At 35.7% G+C, this 20,783-nt stretch overlaps 1 protein-coding gene across 2 annotated transcripts in view; it reads left to right on the top strand.

Annotated features, from left to right (window-relative positions):
* Positions 1-826: 826 nt before the first annotated feature.
* The window catches only part of TNIP3 (TNFAIP3 interacting protein 3), a 109,941-nt gene continuing 89,984 nt past the window's right edge, over positions 827-20,783 (top strand). Inside the window, exons 1-2 of one of the 2 annotated variants that reach the window (XM_010346716.2) lie at positions 827-950; positions 12,767-12,852. In XM_010346716.2, coding sequence (XP_010345018.1) covers positions 897-950; positions 12,767-12,852 — 140 coding nt within the window. In that variant the 5' untranslated portion in view covers positions 827-896. The remainder of the gene's footprint in view (positions 951-12,766; positions 12,853-20,783) is intronic. The other variant, XM_010346714.2, reaches the window with a different exon arrangement.

Consider the following 20,783-nt stretch of genomic DNA (forward strand, 5'->3'; position numbering starts at 1 on the left):
TGTTCATTCAAAAGGCTTTTTAAAAGACATATTCAAATACTTTAGGGGACCTTCAAACAAGGGAATTTTCATATCAAATGTATTTAATTTAATAACTCAGGTTAAGGATGGACTGTTTACTTCCTAAGCTCTGTTTTAATTTTCTTTTTCAGATGAATGTATATGCAAACTACATTGTATAATAGACTATTTTTTAAAATATTTGAAAATACAGAAACATAAAATACTGTACAGAAAAAGAAAATACAGTAAAGAAAAATATAGGAAACACGGCTTTACCAACCAGGATTGGTATTTACAGCATTTTGTAATAAAAAAGATAATGTTGAGGCTCCCTTTGTGATTCACTGACTTTCCAAAGCATGTTTGTAGAAGTGGAAGTCTAGAAGGGGATCATCATTGTCCATTTGTTTTTCTGAAGTCAAATTCCTGCTGTGATGAGAGCTAAACAATCAAACTTTGAAACAATGTCTCCTCCAGCATATTACCAGTATACTCTGCCATTTTCTTAATCTTACCATGCCTATCTGAAAAATGAATGCTTCAATATAAGAAAATGGTATAACTAATCAATAGTAATCACTACTAGGCACTTCATCAGCAAACATTTTATTCCCAAACTGGTACAAATTTCTTTATCACTTTGGAGAGGTTTGCCACTACTAATGATTATGCAGACTGTTTTCTGGTATGATAAGAGAAATACACATCATTCCTAATGGTATAATGCCAGTGAAGCAAGATAGAGACTCTAAATATAATTTCCTCTCTAAGTAAGAAAACACTCAGCAAGTCCTATTTTTAAAAGGTAATGAACTTATTTCTAAATTACTTTAAAGGATGACTGTTTAAATGTTAACCTGGGTGCTAGCTCTCTCAGGGAAAGAAATAGGAAGATGAAACACAGGAACATTCCTAGAAATGAGTGTGTGACCTATGTCGCCCTTACAGTAAGTTATACTAATTCTCAATTTATGTTTATGTGTTGTGGCCCTATTAAGCTGATACGACTTTTCCATTAAGTGGGCAAGTAGATTTCCTGTAGTACCCCTGATTGCCTGAAGAGGTATATTGTTTTCTTGTGTTTCCATTACAACATAGAGACTAAGAGGGAATCCTCTGCGGTATTTTCACATAGGTTGTGAATCTTTTATCTGTAGGTTGTATTTGTATCTGAGAGGTGAATATTAATAGTCTCTTGGCAGCAGAATGACTTTCTTAAAAAAGGGATTTCCCTGTGTATGGGTGGATTAACCTTTCAAAATACATGTTTCTACTTAAACCACTTAGTTACTGTTTGATTCAAAGAGTCTTAAAGACAGGTCTTCATATTAGACCTTGTAGTACACTTACCTACATCTGAGAGGGACTTTCAGGATAGAACATGGTGAGTAACATAATGTCTTATGTCTTTACTTTCATTTCGCTTACTTACCAGAGTTGGCTGTAACTTAATTCGTTTTTTAAATAAATAAAGCTCTCATATTAAAAAGACCTATCTAATTGATCATAAGCTCAGTAATATTAACAATTAAGATATGGTTTTCTGTGTTCTAGGTGAGAAGTTAGATAGAATTTGTTGTAAATGTAATAATGCATGCTTTTCCTTTAAAATTTTTATTTTAGAGCTTTTATCAGTTGGCCCCTTTGTGCACATCAGATAAAATAAACTTTGGAAATGACAGATTTAACAATGTGAATGTTATCTTATTTGCTTTATTACTTCTAAAAATCCTATAAAGAATAGCTACATGTAAGTACTTATATGAATAATTATGCTTTCCCTCTTGGGATATTACAGAGTTGAACAATCTTGATCAAGCAATGAGCAGAGCAAGCATCCATTTAGTGTGTTCCTCTGCAGGGGACATTTTTCACTGTGTTCTTTATGGTGCTATAGAATCACGTCGATGGGGAACATAAAACATTCTAAAAGAAAATATTTCTGAATATAAAGCTACTGGACTGTTTTATTTAAATAGTCAAATTTTCCAAAGGAGATTAGAAAATAAACTTACCTAGGAATAATTGAAGTGTGAGCAGTTACATTATCCTGCAAGAGAGGTTAATTTTAAAAGCCAGCAGTGGACAAAGATAGACTAGATGCCTACGGGTGCAGTGCCGATATTTTGTGAATCTGGTAACATTTGCTTTCTGGCTTAACCACAAACTCCCTGCTGTGCAGTGCTGAGAACTTATTCTTATTAGGAATCTCGGTCAATGCCCTGTGGCAGACTCCTGGAGTGTCCTTCCGAGTGGCACTGTGTGCACAGATCTGTCCCCACAGTGGAAGGCCTGAATCAGGCCTTAACCCACTGAGCAAGCAGTAAATACTTGTGGAATGGATCAATGTTAACAAACTATTTTCAGATATGGTCTTCTCAACTTTTGTAGTCTATTTTTTATATCAGAGTTTTAATAAATGTTTAAAGTCTAAAAGAGAAAAAAGATGCCTTTTCATTTTCTTCTTTCCTTTTCACTTTGTCTCTTTCTGTGCACCTCTGTTGCTCTGTCTTCTCTGTGTGTACCCCTGCCTCTGTCTCTTTTCCTGTCACTCTCTTTCTCTGTCTCTCTCTGCCCGTTTCTGTCCCTCTCTTTTTTTCTTGATCTCTCTCTGTGCCTGTTTTTCTTTCTCTCTTTCTGTCTTCCCCTTTAGCTTGTTCCTACTCCTTCTCCAAGTATATATTTAATTATCGTTGGCTTCCAGTACAATTCTCTCATTGAAATTTGCAGCCATTAAAATTGTCCCAATTTTAATGAGGCATAAATGAGGAAGAAATAATAATTTTTAAACATGGAAAATTAACTGTTAAACACAATTCCTCCTGTTAAAGGAACCTAAAGCACATAGCTGCCAAAGAGACCTGTGGCTCAGTGTAGAAAAGACAGGCAAAGTTCCCTGTACCTCATCAGTCAAAGTCCCTGAGTTCTCAAAATTCCTGGGGACCTTCTTGTCCAGGTGGGGCGGGGTGGGGGGGGGGGTCGGGCAGAGGGGGAGAAGGTGGGAGGAGGGGAAGGCAAAGGTGCTTACTAAGGTTTTGACCAACTGAATACTTCCTGCTGAGGATAAAACCTTAGACCTCACTTTAACTGTTAACTTTTAAAATTTACTCTTTAACATTTTACTCTTTAGTTCTTTTTCTAAACACTACCTTTTTATTAAGATCAGACAATGATGAATTCCCAGAGGAACACTATTAGGCACAGTCCTGCTCCCATCTCTTTAGAGTTGTGACAGTTCGGACCTTTCAAATATTTGTTTCATAAAGGATAAAGACCATAGAACAAGAAAAACCTTACCTTTCACATGTACGTCCACAAGTCTTAAAGAAAAAAGTGAGAATAAAAAATGTCTCATGTAATTGCACAGAGCATGAATAAAAAAAATCAATTTTATTTGAAAACATGGCCAAGATTAAATATCTCCATTGTTTTGAAACCAAGACACCACATCAGGGGAAATTATTCTAGTGGTTGCCAAGCACAAGCCAAACAAATGAATTCCTTGATTAATCTAAGTGTATGAAAAACCTTGGATGACAGTCACAGGGGGGTGGTTAGTATATAGTTAATAGATCATTGTGATAAGTAATAAAAATTAATCATTCTCTGCCTTTGCTAATATGACACGTTTGAATTCTGCAAGAAGAAATGACATAGTATGTGATGCAGTATTAAGCGGTATAGTTAATAAAATACATTTGAAGGCAAATGATCCCTGTCTCAGTTTTCAATTACATATTAAATTTCAAATATGGTGAAATGTTTCCTTTTGATGTGAATAAATATAGATATATAGATTACAGTCAGATGACTCTCAGACACAGTGTATGCTGACACGATGTATACAGTGTGCCGGTCAATATGTTGTCATGTTCTTTTTTTCAATATTAGAGAATATATTGTCATTTTCCCCAAACTCTTTACTTATAAAAGTGTTCAAAAATCTTCTGGGAAGATGGTTCACACTTTTTAAATTACAAAAGGCAAAACAATTATAGATATTAAAATAAGAGAAATTGTTCAGCTTAGCTTTAAGCTGTAAAAATCGAATTTTATTTATAATGAAAAGAAATACCTAAAATCACTTAATAGAAAAAAAGAGTAGAAAGATTATCAACTTTAAAGTGTTTGTTTCAGCAATTTTCTATTGCTGAAAATTTGATGGAAACCAGAATTTATTATATTCTTTCCTTTTAGTTGCTAATGATCTGTTCTGTTGACAGGAGTAGAAAAACTGGTACTACAGTTAGGCAGATACCCTACTGTGCTAGATGGATAGGGAAGCTAAGAAAAATGTTCACGGACACAGCTTTGGCTTCTGCTCTTCATGCTCTGAATCTAATAAGGCAATGATGAAATGCAAGTGTGATAACAAGGCATTTACCTCTTCTTCTAGTTTCTGTGCAGCCTTGTAAGCTCTAAATAAATGTGGTAGAATTCAAATCTTGTTTGATATTCAAAATCCACTGGAAAGGAAGCAGCAAAAGCGATTTTTTTATAGGACATGAATATTATTGAATGTTATTTACAATCATTTTTCAGCTACTTTACCATGGAAATAATGAGAGTTTCTGTATAAGACTAGGTTTAAGTTTGGTCGTTACTTGCTAAGCTGCATTCAAAATTAATGTATAGTTATAAAACAAAATTTATTACTTCAGAAGAAAATCTTGATGTGCAAAGATTTCTGGTAAATTGGCTCAGGCTATCCTTTACTTCCCTTTCAAGTGGGTGGGCATCTGCCCGGAGGAACTGGTACTGTTAGCAGGAGGCTAAGGATGGGCCAAGGCTGGTACACCTGTAATAGATGTGCAAGGAATCCATTCCTAGTTTCACCTGAAGCATATTTGAATAAAAAACACATCCTCCAAATTTTCATGATTTTCAGCAGAACAACCAACTTTCATATACAATAACATATATAGTAACACTCATGTCCCATAAAAATCACTTTCTCCACAGGCTCTCCAGTGAGGTTTGAAGACTAAGCAAAATTTAAACTCCCCCACATGTATTTGGAGCTTACTATTTGCCATGCAACACTAGAAAAGTCATCTTATCGTGAAAGCAAAGTGGCAGTTGCTTGAAAATGCAGTGTCTTGTTTAATCCCACGGACTTTTCTTTGAAGAAGGGAAGTATTATCCTTACTTTGCAGGTGAGGATGTTGGGGCCCAGAGTGTTTAAATAATATGCCCAAAGACACATAGCCTGTTAAATGTGACAGACAGATTGGATGCCACATCTTTTGACTCCAAACCCAATCATCCTTCCAATACACACCTGAAAAAGTGATTTTGTAATTTGGGGAGCTTTGATGACATTTATCAGTAGAAATCTGCAGTACAGGAATATTCCCAAATAGAGCTGAATACTCAGGACAAGGATATGCTCATTTTTCTGCTGAGTGAAGGAACATTCTGTGGAACACTAGATCCTTTTCAAAGGGTAAAAATCTCACTAATATTTCATTAAGCTTCTAAGATACATCAAGAGCAATACAACAATATTGCAAAAATCCTTGAATGACCAATTTTCATAACACTTAAGTATCGAGCACTATTCATTACTATAATGTACAATCTGTTCCCATTTCAGAGCCAGTGATAAACATTCAGGGTCAAGCAAACGTAGTGATAGCCCTGGTGACAGACAGAATCTTAGTCTCCTGACTCCTGATTCTGGAGCTTTTCCACATTAAATCTCAAATGTCAGTTTTGCATGTAGAAGAAATGCAGGTGCTCTGATGTGATTGAGCTATAGAGAATCTGTGGTGGCAAAAAAAAGCTTTACTGCTATAAAATAAAAAGACTTCTTAGAATGAAATAGGTGATGAAAGTCCCCTGATTTGACACCTTTCTCAGAAATATGAAATGGAAAAAAAAAGTTACAGCTCTTTGGGTAGTTCTTTCTTTTGGTTTAGCCAAACGATGTGTAGCCAAAAATCTCTTTCTTGTTCTCAATTTCCCTTGAGCCATTACTGTAAATGAGAGTGGTGTGTAATTTTCCTCTCCTCCAACTTCTTCCACACTGGAATCAAAGGTCTTTAAATACCTTTGATATTTAAAGGTATTTAAAGGTGTAGGAATCTTATTTGCTAGAGGAAATAAATGAATAAAAATGTGTAACATACGCTTTTTTTTTGAATAGCATCATCATATTCTGAAAAACATTGAGCATTTGCCTCATTTTGCATTGAAATTATCTGAACTATTTTAAGGCTGTTTTAGCTTTGTGCTTGTAAATTTAGGTTAGTTTTATAGTCACCTGACCTGCTTTACTGTTCCTGTTTCTAGGCTAAGTGAATTCCTTTTTCTTTTTTAATATTTGTGGAGATACAATAACTGATAAGGAGCTTTAAGGATAAAGCTTTTTGAACATACAAACTGGTTATTTTATATATTAAGACTGATTGAGATTGAATATTAAAGATATTATTAGAAAAACATAACCAAGAATTTATACTAAAAATGTTATAGTTCTTTACATTTCTTTCTTACCAATAGTAGCAAGGATCTCAAAAAGGCTGTTTATCATCATGCACCTATTGGCAACCAATATCTCATGTTTGGAAATTACAAAAAGCCATGAGAATTGCTAACAGTAAACCACAAATTTTTAAAGAGGATTGTGTTTCATTTGTTCACATTGATTTTGTTAATGGAATTTTAATACCTTTGGGCAGGATGTTTCTTCACTTATTCACCACAGCCCTTCTCACCACTGGTCACCAATTTATGTCAGCCCTCTGACTCTACAGGCATTTTCCCACTCTTGACTGAACCTATTGCTCTTTTTCATCCCCCACCCAGTAAACTCACAGCAGGAATGAATCCTGCTGTACATTCGTCCAGTAAAACACACAGACTGGCACTCAAGGCATGCTAAACGGTCACAGCTAAAGACGTTCACTTATTTTTGCTCCCTTGTAAAAAAACTAAAACTAGAATTCACCAAGGATTTGTTGTGGGTCAGGGAGCACATGCGGACAACCATTAATAGATCATTTCTTAGAAAAGAGAGCTTAGCAAATGATGTTCACCTATATATTTTCAGTGACACTAAATTAATATGGTGTTAATGTATTGGTCTTCATGAGTCCCAGTTTGAACCAATATTTTGATTAACTGACTACCTACCTGTAGGTCTCTCATGTGATCAATAAGAAAGTTTTTCATGTATTCTTAAATGGTATAATGTCATTTCTAAAAAATTAATATAAGTGCTTTTATATCTGTAAGAATGTGAATGTGCATATATGTGTGGTTTTCAGTGTATTACCTTACAGAATCTTTATTATTTATTATTTATGGATACAAGGATAGTAATTTTCATGATGGTTTAGTACCCAATGAGGGCATTCATTATAAATGTATTGAACCTGGTTAACAATTAATTTTTAATTTAGTAAAGACAGTGAAATGAAACAGTTTCCAGGTAGATATTATGAGTTATAAATTGTATGACCCAGAAAGAAACACATTTTATATAAATAAGTATCCCTTGTCAGCTTCTAGTCCTTTCTACCTTAAGTAAATTTTTCATGCCTTTGATTGTATGTAAATTACATTTGGACACCTCTCAATGTATAACATAGACTTGACTAGCATAAATGTATACAATAGTACAAGAATGCTTTGGTAATTTTTAACATAACATTCTCAAGGTCTGTAAAACCTATTTGAGAAAACTTTGACTATGACTGGTAAACCAACATCCTGCCCTTGAATCTGACTTTAGATACCCAAGTATATTAAAAGCTGTCACCAGAAATATCAAAAAGTTCATAAAACTTGGTTTACTTCTAAAAGTAAGTTTATCCTTGAAAGTTGGGTTATTTTGGAAGTATGGATTCTGTAAATTTCTGCTTAAACAATCAAACAGCTTATGTTTTTCACTGATGTACTGAAATGCATCCAAGAATAGAGGACATCTTTTGGCTAAGTTAAACAGAAAGCAACAGCTGCTTCTTTAGCAATATAGGAATTGCTTTAAAAAGAGGAAAAGGAGGAGGGAGGAGGAGAAAGGAGAATTAATCAAATGATGGAAACAGAGACATGAGTTTGCTTTTAGCTTCAGAGAATGCTGTGAACCAGTTGAGTACTCTTACTTCTGTGGTTTTTAATTGTAAATATTTTCATTCTCAGAAATTGTATGTGGCTGGAGCTAGGGAAAGTGGTACATACCTGTAGTCCCAGCTACTCAGGAGCCTGAGGGAGGAGACCTGCCTGAGCCCAGGAGTTCAGAAACACAATGCACTATAATGGTGCCTGTGAACAGCCACTGAACTCTAGCTTGGGCAATATAGTGAGACATTGTCTCAAAAGAAAGACAGAGAGAGAGAGAGAGAGAGAGAGAGAGAGAGGAGAAGAAGGAGAGGAAGGAGGAAGGAAGGAAGGAAGGAAAAGAAAGAATAAGAAAGAAGGGAAGGAAGAGAGGGAGGAAAGGAAGGTGGGAAAGCACGAAAGAAAAAAAGAAGGGAAAGAAGGAAGAGAAGGAAGAAGGAAGAAAATAATCTTCTCCATGGAAACAAAATAATAATACAACTTTAAGTGATATTAAATTTGATTTTAAATATCCTTGATACTAAAAAGAAGCCAAAAACAAAACATTGCATATAATACACTAAAAATATCTGAGCAACCACTGTTGGCCATAGTTAAGTCCTATTATCCTAAACTGTTCATAGTCAACGCCACTTATTTTTCATTTTATCTTTTGTCTTATACAGTTAGATATTACTCGTTTCTTTTATTCTTAAAGTATTAGGTCCACACCACGAGCTAATTGTCATGCTGGGTCCTAGGACCACAAAAATAAAAAACACCGGTGTATTTTGCCTCCAGGGCTTGTCATCCTATTTTCTCAACAGGATGATGAATTCTTTGACGGCAAGCAATTATATCTTTATTTGAAATCTTAGAGTCTAAAACTAAAATTACTTAGTTAAAAGAGGTTTTAGAAACAATAATTTATACTAACTCCCATATACCAAGTTTTTCAATATGACCAAGAGTCAAGATGGTGAATTGACCACAGTTATTTACCTCTTCCTTTCGATGACTCTCTTAAATGACACCCATTAATATATAGTGTACTAACCACTTACCAGGCACTACTGTGTGAATTCTACACATATCAATATATTTAACGCTCGTAAGAGCCCAGTGAGGCAGGCACTATTCTTATCTCCATCTCATATAAAGAGAAACAGAAGCACAGGACAATTGTCATGTCCCAGTTAAAGAGTCACCAGAGGAGGAATTGGACTGGGCAGTCTCACTTCAGAGCCTGCTCTTCATCACTGTGCTGCTCTGTTTCTGTAGATGCAAAGAAAAGGAATTTTCAAAGGCCATTTATAAATGAGGGAAGGAAGCCAGCTCTACTATTTTGAAATCTAATTGAGATTACTGAGATTGATTTTCTTTATCTTACCAAACTTCAACCTGATAATTTAGCCTTTCCAAAATTTTCAAAAGAATGTGTCATGGTTTCTAGAAGTTATTTCAGAAGAGGGATCTCAGTATTTAATTTACAGCAGCTTGGTTGTAGTGGAGTGGAATGTGTTATGATCATGCTTCGTATTAATAATGATTACATACAAAGGTTTCTTGTCCCATGGATAACAAACATGAATAAATATGGGCAAAATAATGGCTTCTTGGATGACTTTGCTGAGTAGAGGCTAAAAGCCACTGACATGAGAGAAACGGAAGATCTGTTGCTTTTTATCTCAAAGCTAACAAAAATAGGAATATTATAGGCAGACACTATGCAATCATAATAAAGCAGTAGAAACCTGACTGGTTTTATTTTGAGTACTTTGGGATGAAGTATCTAAGAAATCCATCTTGAATGGGCAAAGGTTAAAAGGAGTCAGGTGCCTTATCATTCCTTTTTCTTTACCTGCTTAGTATTCAGATAAAATTTGCTTCTATGGAAGTCTACTGTGTTCTATGTCTAAATTAGAATCTGTTTCAAATATTTAATAAGATAGAAGTGTTTTGAATTACATTACATGAGCAACTAATAAAGCACAAGCAAAGGTACCTGAAGTGTGCTCCTAGACTTGGGAGTTTAGACAGTGTCGCCTAGTTTATTGTAGCAGCTGTTTTGCCACTGCTTGTTTGCATGTCTCCACACAAGCCAATCAAAACTTAGGAAGTGCATGATCGCCTCACTAAATTGATTTTGTGATTTTGCTCAGTGAAAAAATATAGGAGAAAGAACTTCAGCAGAATTCCTTATCTTATGGTTTAATGTCACCCTGACTCATAATTTGTGGAGACAAAGTTCAGAGAGGTACACAAATATTTTGCTAAGTCCTGTGAGACTTTTGAAGTTGTTGATTTTCTCTAAGATTTAAAACAAATGAGGCACTGGTATTGAAAAGACTCTGTGTGCTCAGGCTGGCTTGATTTTATTTATTTGTTTCTACTTGAAATAGAAGCCTTTTAATTGCTGAGTGTCTTCTTTAAGATTGTCTCCTTTGTCACTATTTGGTGAGAAAAACACCTCTATCTGTGGTAATAAAAAGACTTTTCCCCACGGAAAACAAGAAAACAAGAAAGGAAGGGTAAAGGGAGGGGAGGGGAGGGGAGGAGAGGGGAGGGGAGGGGAGGGGAGGAGAGGGGAGGGGAAGGGAGGGGAGGGGAGGGGAGGGGAGGGGAAGGGAGGGGAGGGGGAAAGGAGGGAAGGCAGGAGGGAGGGACGGAGAGGCAGAGGGAGGGAGGGAATAGATAAATAAACTATTTGAAGTTATAATTATGCCTGGGATGTTGACTTTTCTGATTATCATTGGTTGATACTTTTACTTCCTGGATAGAATAATAACAAATGTAAAATTCTAGCCTAGGAAAAGGCAATTTAGGAAGGAAACACAATGTTCAGTAAAATAATGTCTTTGAGACAATATTCATCTTGTCTGTTTCCAGTGCCTCAGATATTATTTACAAATCTTAAACTATAAAATTTTAAGTCTGGAGATTTCCCTTTGTACATGCCATTGTTGGGGTGTTTACTACCAGAGATCAAATAATACAATGCCATCACCTGAGAAATAAAGCTTTATGAGTGTGTATCTGTAATGTACAAATGTTGTAGGTTAGTTTTAAAATACATTAGTATTAAAAAAAATTAGTACTAATTTTATTTCAAACTTAAAATTTCTTCTTTATAATTTTCAATTGTGGAACAACAATAGAAATCATGACTAGGAGTCAAATGGCTTGGTGTCTAATCCTAGACCAGTTATTAATTAGCCCAGTCATTTGTTTTCTCTGGACTTCCATTTCCTCTATTGTAAAATGATGGCATTATAATTTTTAGCATGCTCTCCACAGTCTCAGACTCTGTGATTCCCTGATAGTCCAGGACTCCATGTGTGATTTTGGACAAGCCAGGAAATTAGCATTTTAAAGGTAATTTTTGAAATAGTGAAACAATATAAGACATTTTCAAAACCTTACTACAAATTTGTTTATTGAATAAATATTTCAAACTTCATGTTTTAGAAATGGGCACTTATTGCAGTCACTCTATGAGATAGCACATCACTTGGTTTCCCCTTCAACATATTTGCAGAATTGTGTAATGTCTCCAGTATGCCTCATAAACAAGATGGGCAGTTTTGCAATTTTGCATATTTAAATGATAGCTATACTAGTTGGTGGTCCAATTCTTTCGACAGTCCAGAAATGCATTTGCTTTCATCTAGCAACTGGCTACCATGGTGGTAACAGATGACTTTTAAACAGCTGTCACAAGCTGAAAAGAAAACAAAACTTACTCTCCCACACTATGTACAGCCAACTTGCCAATAGCTGAAATGAATCTTTCCTGGAGCATTTTAACAAAGTTTTTTTTTTTTTTTTTTTTGGTGAGGGGGAGGAGTTGTTGTTACAATTAAACAGAAACGCATGAAACTCAGACAAACTGGCTTCATGTTTCCCATAGGCCTAGCTCCTAAAATTTCTAATGGGTTTACAGCAATTGGTGGTTTCCAGATGCATTTAAAATGCGTTAATTCCTATAGGAATTGGCTTTTAAAGCATACACAAATCTTCAAATTCTTCAATCTCAAAATTCTACTCTAAGTCCCATGAGGTACTATGTAGTCTGTATACTATTTGTCCACTGTTTGGTGATTAAGGTGCCAAATTTAAGTGCAATTTAATAATAAATTTTAAAAATGAAAAACAAATTCTGTCTTAAGTACAATTAATTTTTTTTCTCCTTTTTTTATTGTCCCGTTACCACTTCCCCTGTTACCCTGAAAATCATAAAAATAATCAATCACTCCTATTGGAGAAAAAGCTGACATGAGCGGTCTTCCTAGAAGAAAGCTGCTGGCACCTGGGAGTAGGCACTCCTGGAGAACTCATTCCTAGACTGGGGTTAATTGAACTGTAAACATGTCAGTCTGACAACTTTCACCATTCATGCTGTGTGGGTTGGAATGTCAAGCTTCCTTTTACTTGCTCCTGGACAGTTTCTCCCTGTCGTGAGACTCTTCCTTAACTCACTGAGCCTGTGTTTACACCTGGTGTTTTAACTTTCATTGAAACTAGGCAGAAGGCAAGCTTGTGGTCTGTCTTCTCACGTCTGGCAGGGCTGAAAACAAGAAATGAGAATAAAAACATGGCTTTTGATGAAAAATGCATTTAACAGGTGGTTTTCTTCTTCGGTGACTGACATAGTTAACTTCCCTTGAGATGCGATTGAACCTCATGCCCTTCATATACCTGTATATATATATTTTTTTAGATTCCACGTGGATGGTTCATAAACAAAAATGAGAAACGTGATGATAAACTGATAATGTTCACCAATCAGTCTGAAGATTCTGAAAGGTAATAACAATTCATTTGGAGATAATATGCTTCTAACACTAATATTCTAATTAGAGTACTTCTGCTTTGCGACGGTGATAGTGTATTAAGAGTAGAAGAGAAGCTGTCTGCATGGAACCGTACAGAGCAGAAAAGGCAAAGAAGATGGGTAACAGTATGGCTTATCTATCTGAACATATTTTCTTTTATTGCTAACCCAGGGGCAAAAGTCATGGTAGATTATGAAGATTATTTGCTTTTTAAAGTCTTTGTAAATTTCCTTTGATAAGCTTTGGTGGATGGTTTCTCTGTAATTGCACAAATTTTCTCCTCAGAAACAACTGTATTTCACCAGTAAGGTGGAGGAGTAGCTGTATCTTTTCTCCTGATTTACTTAATCCTTAGCTCACCTGAAGGAGGGTGTGAAGTTTACTAAGTTCCTTATGAAAAAATCCCTCATTTAGGCACTTTCCACATTCTATCAATCTTTCAATGTTTTTCTCAAGCCTCATTCTATTTGTTAGTTCATAGAGTTATTTCTTTGAGGTTGTCGTTGTTTAATTTGGCATCTTTTATGTGCAAGATATTGTGCTTGCTCCTTGCAAAAGAAGAATCAGATTCAGACCCTATCCTCAAGCTGCTTGAGTTTGAAAAGTCCTGCACATGCCTATGCATAATATACAGCAGCATGTTCTGCCTCATAAAAGAGGCACAAATGAACTGTTCTTGGAAATCAGAGGAAGGTGAGATTTCCAGAGAGTGGGATAGAGATACATGAAGAAGTTGTTTGACCTAATTTCTGGCAAAGAGAATCTGGGGAGAAAGATAGAAAAAGAGCAGGAAAGACTGTTCCAAGCTGAAGGCAGAATGTGTGCAAAGACTTGGTGGTAGGAAAGTTGTGCATTTGTGTCAAGATCAGCTAACCGTTTTGGCTTCTGCACGTGGTCTGTAGTAAAAAGAAGGAAACCCAGTTGATAGTCTCTCTTGAGTGAGAGACTCAATAGCTGAGAATTTATTCTATAGGCCAATGTTTCTGTTTACAAGGTCAAAACTTCTGTTTTGTGATACCTTTAAGGTGAAAGATAATTTAAAGAAATAATAATAATAAAGTCCTTAAGTCAATTCTGGAGTCATATTCTTAGATTCTCTATGAGAATTTGTTCATTAAAAGAGGCCCATCTATACTTTTGATATGAAAATCGTGACTGGACAAGGGGTACCATTAAGAATTTTAAACCAAGGATTTCCAATAGGCTACTCTAGGAATAGTATTTAAAATTAATTGGCAAGGGAAAAGACCTGAAGCTCAAATAAATATAGAAACATTGATTTCTCCCATTCACCTCAATCAGTTACATTCAGAATCATTAACAAACATTTTAGCCTTTAATGTTAAACAGTTTAGCATTTTCTTGTGCACCGTACTCTATTATTCCGTAACTGTGCTGGGTGTGTAAGTCTTGCCTCATCAACATGATTTTATCTACCTCAACAGAAAGGCTCAGCATACAGCAGAATATTCCCCCTGAAGACTGTGGGTCTACAGTAAGCACTGATCTATTTTATATAAATTTTAATAAAATATTAGTAAAATTGAAATTTACATCAAGTCATTTGAGGATGAAGTTATTATATTCATAACCTCTAAGATACTATAGGCATTACAGAAACAAAAAACATATGATGTTGAACAACTTCTAGGAATGATGATATCCATCCTCCTTTGGTAGTGGAAGCATACACTTGGCAAAATTTCGCAGTTTAGAAAAGAAAGAATGAAAGAAAAGAGAGAGGAAAGAAGGAAAAAGGGAAGGAAGGGAGAAACCTATTGTTTCTAAGAGGTAGGGATTATCCTCACCCTGCCATTCGTCCACATGCACAAGCCATTTCCTTCCACGTGGAGAATTCTAAGGACTTTGCGTAAGCTCCTGAGTCCCTTTCTCTTGCCTCCTCTCCACAGCCAGCAATGCATATTACTGCTTAGTTCTGTTTACCAATGATGAAAATTATGTAGAATTTATTAGTTAACATATTTTTTCTACAGTGGTTAAAAATTTGCTTTTCTGAAAGAAATAGAGAGAGCTAGGTTCTTTGATGGTAATCTAAAATATTCAGAAGATGGTTTTCAAGTTGCCAGCTAGGGTATATATACCTGGAAGCACAGAGAGAAGGAAGAGGGATGAGGCAGTGAGACAGGGGCCGTGGTTCATATCTTTGTGTGAGGGAGGTAGCAAGGAAGAATAAAGAAGAGAGGTGACAGCTAACAGGGCAGGAAGAGAATAGTGAGCACCCGAGTCATCTTTCCCTCTATCACTCCTGAACTGACTCCTTTATCATTGAAGTATTTTAGGTCTTATAAAGGTCCTTCCATCTCTCTAAGTATTCTATATTGATATTACGGTTGCCACACCAGGCTTCCTTTCAAAGGAAAATAAAAGAGAAGAAGAAACAACTTTGATGTCATTGTGGGGGGGGGGGGGGCGGGGCTTGTCAAAGTAAACATGCTATTATATAGTTTTTCTATTTCCCTTTAACCCAGTCCTGAAGCTATTGCTATTAAAAATGCAGTCCCACTCAACCTGTATGATCCTTTTTTTTGAAGTACTCTTACAAGGCCATTTCCTCATTTTAATTTTTCTAAAGCAGATGCTTTCCTGTCCTAACATTTGTTCTAAGAAGAATGTTTTTTAAAAATGGATTATGCATTCAGAAAATTATAATTATAACCTCACCAGAAAAACTACTATGATTCATTTTAGCCTGAAGTAGAGTTCATCTCAGAAGAATGAGATGAATTTGTGTTCTCATGAAGTGACCCTTTTACGTGGAATCAAACTCATTCACAACAGCAGTCATTCAACCTAATATCAAACAGGATCGAATGCCATCAGTTATTCATGCCTTCTGGTAATGATATAGTGGCTTTCAGATGTGCTTAAGGAGCTCTGTGTCTTTCTTGATATTCAAATCATTCAAATGTCTTTGTGTAAAGTATTGGTGTACATTAAGAAAATTAAACAATACTTTTGTCTTTTTCTCTCCATGTGAATAGCATCCTCTCTTCCAGATGCAGTATTGAGCAGCCAAACAGCTGCTGGCTATTAAAATTCCCTTAAAGGTCTATTTTTTTTTTTCCTCATAAAAGGAAGAGAAGTGTAGGAATGTTTATGGGGTGACAGGCAGATGTTTTAACTTGTACTATGTATGTGGTAAGCGAAAACTAAAATGATCTCTTTTATGATATCATCAGCATTTTTACAATTGTTTTGGTCTCTTTATTTTTAAGCCCCTTACCTGACTTTAAATTAAACTATTCTGGAATGGCGAAAGAAAGAACCATTTATACAGCTGTTATAAATTCAGGCTATCTCACTCTTTTTCATAAAGACAGACATCCCTGAAAATATATCTTCTGCCCATTAATATTGTTTTGTTAGGTAGAAGAGAACCTTATAGTTTGAAAAGCCGAATGAAAGTATTTTTCTTTTCACTAAACAAGCAGCAGCACTGATGAATAAGTGTTTTTAATGACATGCAAAACGTCATAGACCAATCATAATTTTTTCATAATTTTACTAATTTATTTATTTGCCATCCAAACTTGCTAGTTTTTCAGAAATTGCATGTCTTCAAACCAATAAACATCAAAGTCACATTGGGTCTCTGGACAATAGACGAAGTTTCTTCTCTTTTCACACTAAGAAAGTAGTCTCTCAACTTTATTTATTTATATGTAATATGTTAGATGAAATTAAGTTTTATTGGATGGATAAATTCACAAAAATTTGAGACAAGGAGCTTTGGGACAACTTGTGCTTTGAGCCAGGCTTTATAAAGCACATTTCAGAAAAGCCTCTTTTATGCAAACAATGCCCATGGGATAAACACAGATTTCCATTTTCTGAGGCCTACTTTATACAGAAGGTCCAAGAAGATATTTAGAGTATATTTTTTGTTCTGACTTTAATACTTTATGCTTGCATAAACTTTTGGATTCAATGCAGAAATCACTTGTAAAGCTATTACTGCAGATTAGAAAGTGTTTGGGAGATACTGTTGGAAAGAATACCCAATTAGAATTTTCCCAAGAATCGACTTAGCATTTTTATGGAAAGTACTGGTGCTGTCTTCCATCATAAAAGTGTGTGTCTAGAGACTGGAAATCACCCAGATTTTACCTCAGTGGAAATATCTTCAATAAATGCTGTAGCAGCACAGAGCTTGCTTGGAGGTCTATACTAGGCCCCAGGCAGGTCATGGATAACCTATAGCCAGCTGAATAAATTATAAGTCTGTCCTTTCTGTGTGTGGCAACTCTAAAGAGTTGCTCTCTGTTTATAGAAGGCTTCAGAGTTTATGCTGAAGCCATCTCCTCCGACTTGATAATTCAATATACAGACCCTCCACGGCAGTACATTCTGTTCCTGTGGCTCAAATTTGAAGCCGTTCAAAGCCAGTTAATATAATAGAAGGTATTGCATTAGCAAAATTCTAGTTTTCAGGGCAATTTGGAAATACCAAATTCACAACTCTCTCTGCTACTCCGACAGGAATTTGTGTAAATGCAATATGTGAAGAAATAATGGCGGAAATGAAGGGACTAGAGTGTGGAAAATTCAATTAGGCTTTGCTTTGAATCTTTTTGTTTTTATTCTTTCAAATAAATTGAAATTTTAAATGTAATATCCTCAGTGAGTTGGGCTTTTTATCTGTTGTAAGCTTCCACTTGGGATGCTACTTATTTCTCTGTTCAAACAGGAGTTTAGAGCACAGGCAGGTTATACTGAGGATTTGTTTCAAATGCCTTTTTAGTCCTCTTTTTAGCAATTTATATCATTTGCTAGTTTTATATTAATATAAGACTCTAGCTGTCACTTCATATTCTAAATATTCTGCTCTGTCAAATCGGAGCATAATAATTTAAATCATACATCACCCCTCTTTCTAAGCCAACTGAGCTAGAGAATCATTTTTCTGTTTCACATCTAGGAAATATTTTATGCCAGGGGCATTTCTACTTTCCAAGCCCAGTTATTTTCATTCTTCTAACCATATAAATAAGTTTCTTTGTTCTCTTTATATTACCAGATCAGGGTTTTCAATTATTCCAGACAACACAAGCACACTAAAATGCAAAATAATATTTACTTTAAGATCCAAACCGAGGCCAGGCAAGGTGGCTCATGCCTGTAATCCCAGCACTTTGGGAGGCCAAGGCAGGTGGATCATGAGGTCAGGTGTTCAAAATCAGCCTAGCCAACATAATGAAACCCTGTCTCCACTAAATATACAAATTTTTAAAATAATTAGCTGGGCATGGTTGTGGGTGCCTGTAATCGCAGCTACTTGGGAGTCTAAGGCAAGAGAATTGCTTGAACCTGGGAGACAGAGGTTGCAGTGAGCTGAGATTACGCCACTGCACTCCAGCCTGGGTAACAGAGCAAGACTCCATCTCAAAAAACAGAAACAAAAACAAGGATCCAAACCATTTGATGATTTATCTTTTTTGTTATCATTTTTTGCTGTGCTATGTCATACTTTATTTTAGAACACAACAGTGGACTGTGTCCTGACATACAAACAGAGTTAAATATAAATATTAGCAACACAACTTAGGTGAGTTTCACATTCCATACTGCCATTATTATTAATGCTTGATGATCACACTGCTGGGGGCACTATTATTCATAATCAGACCATACATTTATGTGCGTAACGTTTATACAATTTGGAGGGTGTTTTCACATTTTACATCTAAATTTAGAGTAGGTTACAAAAAACATAGAGAAGTAAACTTGATTATGTGTTTTTGCTTATTTCCAATTTTAACCATATCTGTTGATTGGTTAGTTGCTCTTATAGGAAAAGGGCCAATCACAGTGAGAGGCACATGGCACGTGCTTTGAAAACATTGAATGAATAAATAAGTGGAAGCTAATTTAGCCTGTAAGGTGGCTCTCTATTCCTATTCTAAATAGAGCACTTCTCTGATCATTTTAAATTAACTTACCACTCTGCCATATTCTAATCCTCTTTGCCTTTCTCTTTCTCATTCTTTTACTGAAAATTGTTTTTATCTTCTTATTATAAAATTAAAACATGGGTTATAAGTCAGTTCTTTCTGTTTATAGTACTTCTAAGAGGTACTATATTTATAAAGATGGCTTTAGTGTTTGCAAAATGCAGACGAGGAAGAAAATAAAACTAGGAGTTCAATACCACCCTTGGTAACATGGTGAAACTGTCTCTAAAAACAAAAACAGAAAGCTCCAGGCTATGATCACACAGGCAAATATACAGGAAAAGTAAGCTGAAAGAACAGGAATGTGTCGGACCACAATTTCAGGGCTGGGGGCAGGCCTGGACTCTGATCCTTCTTTACCATCTCTGCAACCATTATCTTTTGTTGCAGGTAGGATTGGGGTTGGCTTCAAGTTTCACTCCTATAGATCTGACTGGCTCTGCATTACAGAAGCGGAGGGCTGGGCAAACACCTGACAGAGGGGCATCCTGGAAAGGGCCTAGTCATCCGTGGGCCTCTGGGAGTCCACATCACTGGATGAAGGCAGCCAGGTGTTTTGACTTTTATGGACTCAAGGCACTTTTGCCTTCATAAGCTCCTTCCGTCTTTTAAATAAATGCATTAAAAAAGAAAATAAAACTAACCTTTAGTCCTATCATCTAAGGTAACCACTGATAGAATTGTTCAGATCTTTCTCTCCCTACATTGATTTTTTTCTTTAAAAATGAGACCACAGTGAAAGATTTGTTTCTGAAATATATTTTAGTAGGCATATTATAAATATTTTCCCAAGTAAACTTTTATCTGTAGAGTATCCACTTATATAGCTGTATCAATATTTATTTATCAATTCTCTGAGACATTTAAGTTAAATTCAGTCTTTTACTATCAAGAACAACTGCAGCAACAAACATACTGTATTCAAATGTTTGGGCACATTCACTTTCTTTTTTTTCCTTAGGGCAAATTCCAGAAAGTATAGTATCCAATTATATAGCTGTATCAAAATTTATTTACCAGTTTACTTACCAGGCATTGGCTGCCTTTGTTCTGGACTATATTTCCAAAATATTCATAAAATAAACACCTTTGGAAGATAAAAGTAATGTTTCTTTCTGTGACTAAAGGCCACCATTGCTTACAACCTTGGAAGATAGTGTCACCCTTTGTTGCAAAGGCAGACACATTTACTGTTCAATGTAAAATATCCAGATTCCCTAAGACCAGGCTTCCTCTCAGGTAACCCAACTCACTGTATAGCTAAGTGCCACCTGGCTCTATTTGCATGAAACTGTGGAAATTTGGGAACCAGTCCAGTTTATCAACAAATGCTGATACAGTGGATGGGCTTTTGCTTTAGCAATAAAGTCCTTTGTCTTTGACATAAAAGCCTTATCTCCTTTACCAGTTTGCATGAAACAATGATAGACTAAATTACTAGCTTGCACGTAGAGTAGTCTCAGACTCTTCACAGTTCTTGACAACTGCCTTTGTTTTTATACTTGGTCTTTGGGTCCTCAGGAGCCAGTTCTCAAACATGTCCCAAGTATTTTTCTATTTAGAATGAAACTTTCTCTCCCCTTCCCCCTCAAAGAATATATAATATATTCTCTTAAAAAAAAAAACAACTCAATATTATGAGTATGTTTCAAACAAATACTAAAATAGAGAGACCATAATGATGAACCCCTTAACCATCACAGTCACTTCTGTAACATTCAATATATGGTCAATTCTATTTTCTCTATATTCATAGTTACTATCCCACCCTTGGATAAATTTGAAGAATATACAAGTTTCCTAGGAAAGGCAAGATAACTTATTAATTTATTTACCTATTTTCAGAATACTGAGGACTCTTTCTGGGGAGATTTTGTTGTTCATCATCATTAGACCCCCACAGCTTGCTCATCTTTTCAACCCAGGCTTC

This window comes from Saimiri boliviensis, chromosome 3, assembly GCF_048565385.1.
Source record: "Saimiri boliviensis isolate mSaiBol1 chromosome 3, mSaiBol1.pri, whole genome shotgun sequence".
In the NCBI taxonomy this organism is placed as follows: Eukaryota; Metazoa; Chordata; class Mammalia; order Primates; family Cebidae; genus Saimiri; species Saimiri boliviensis.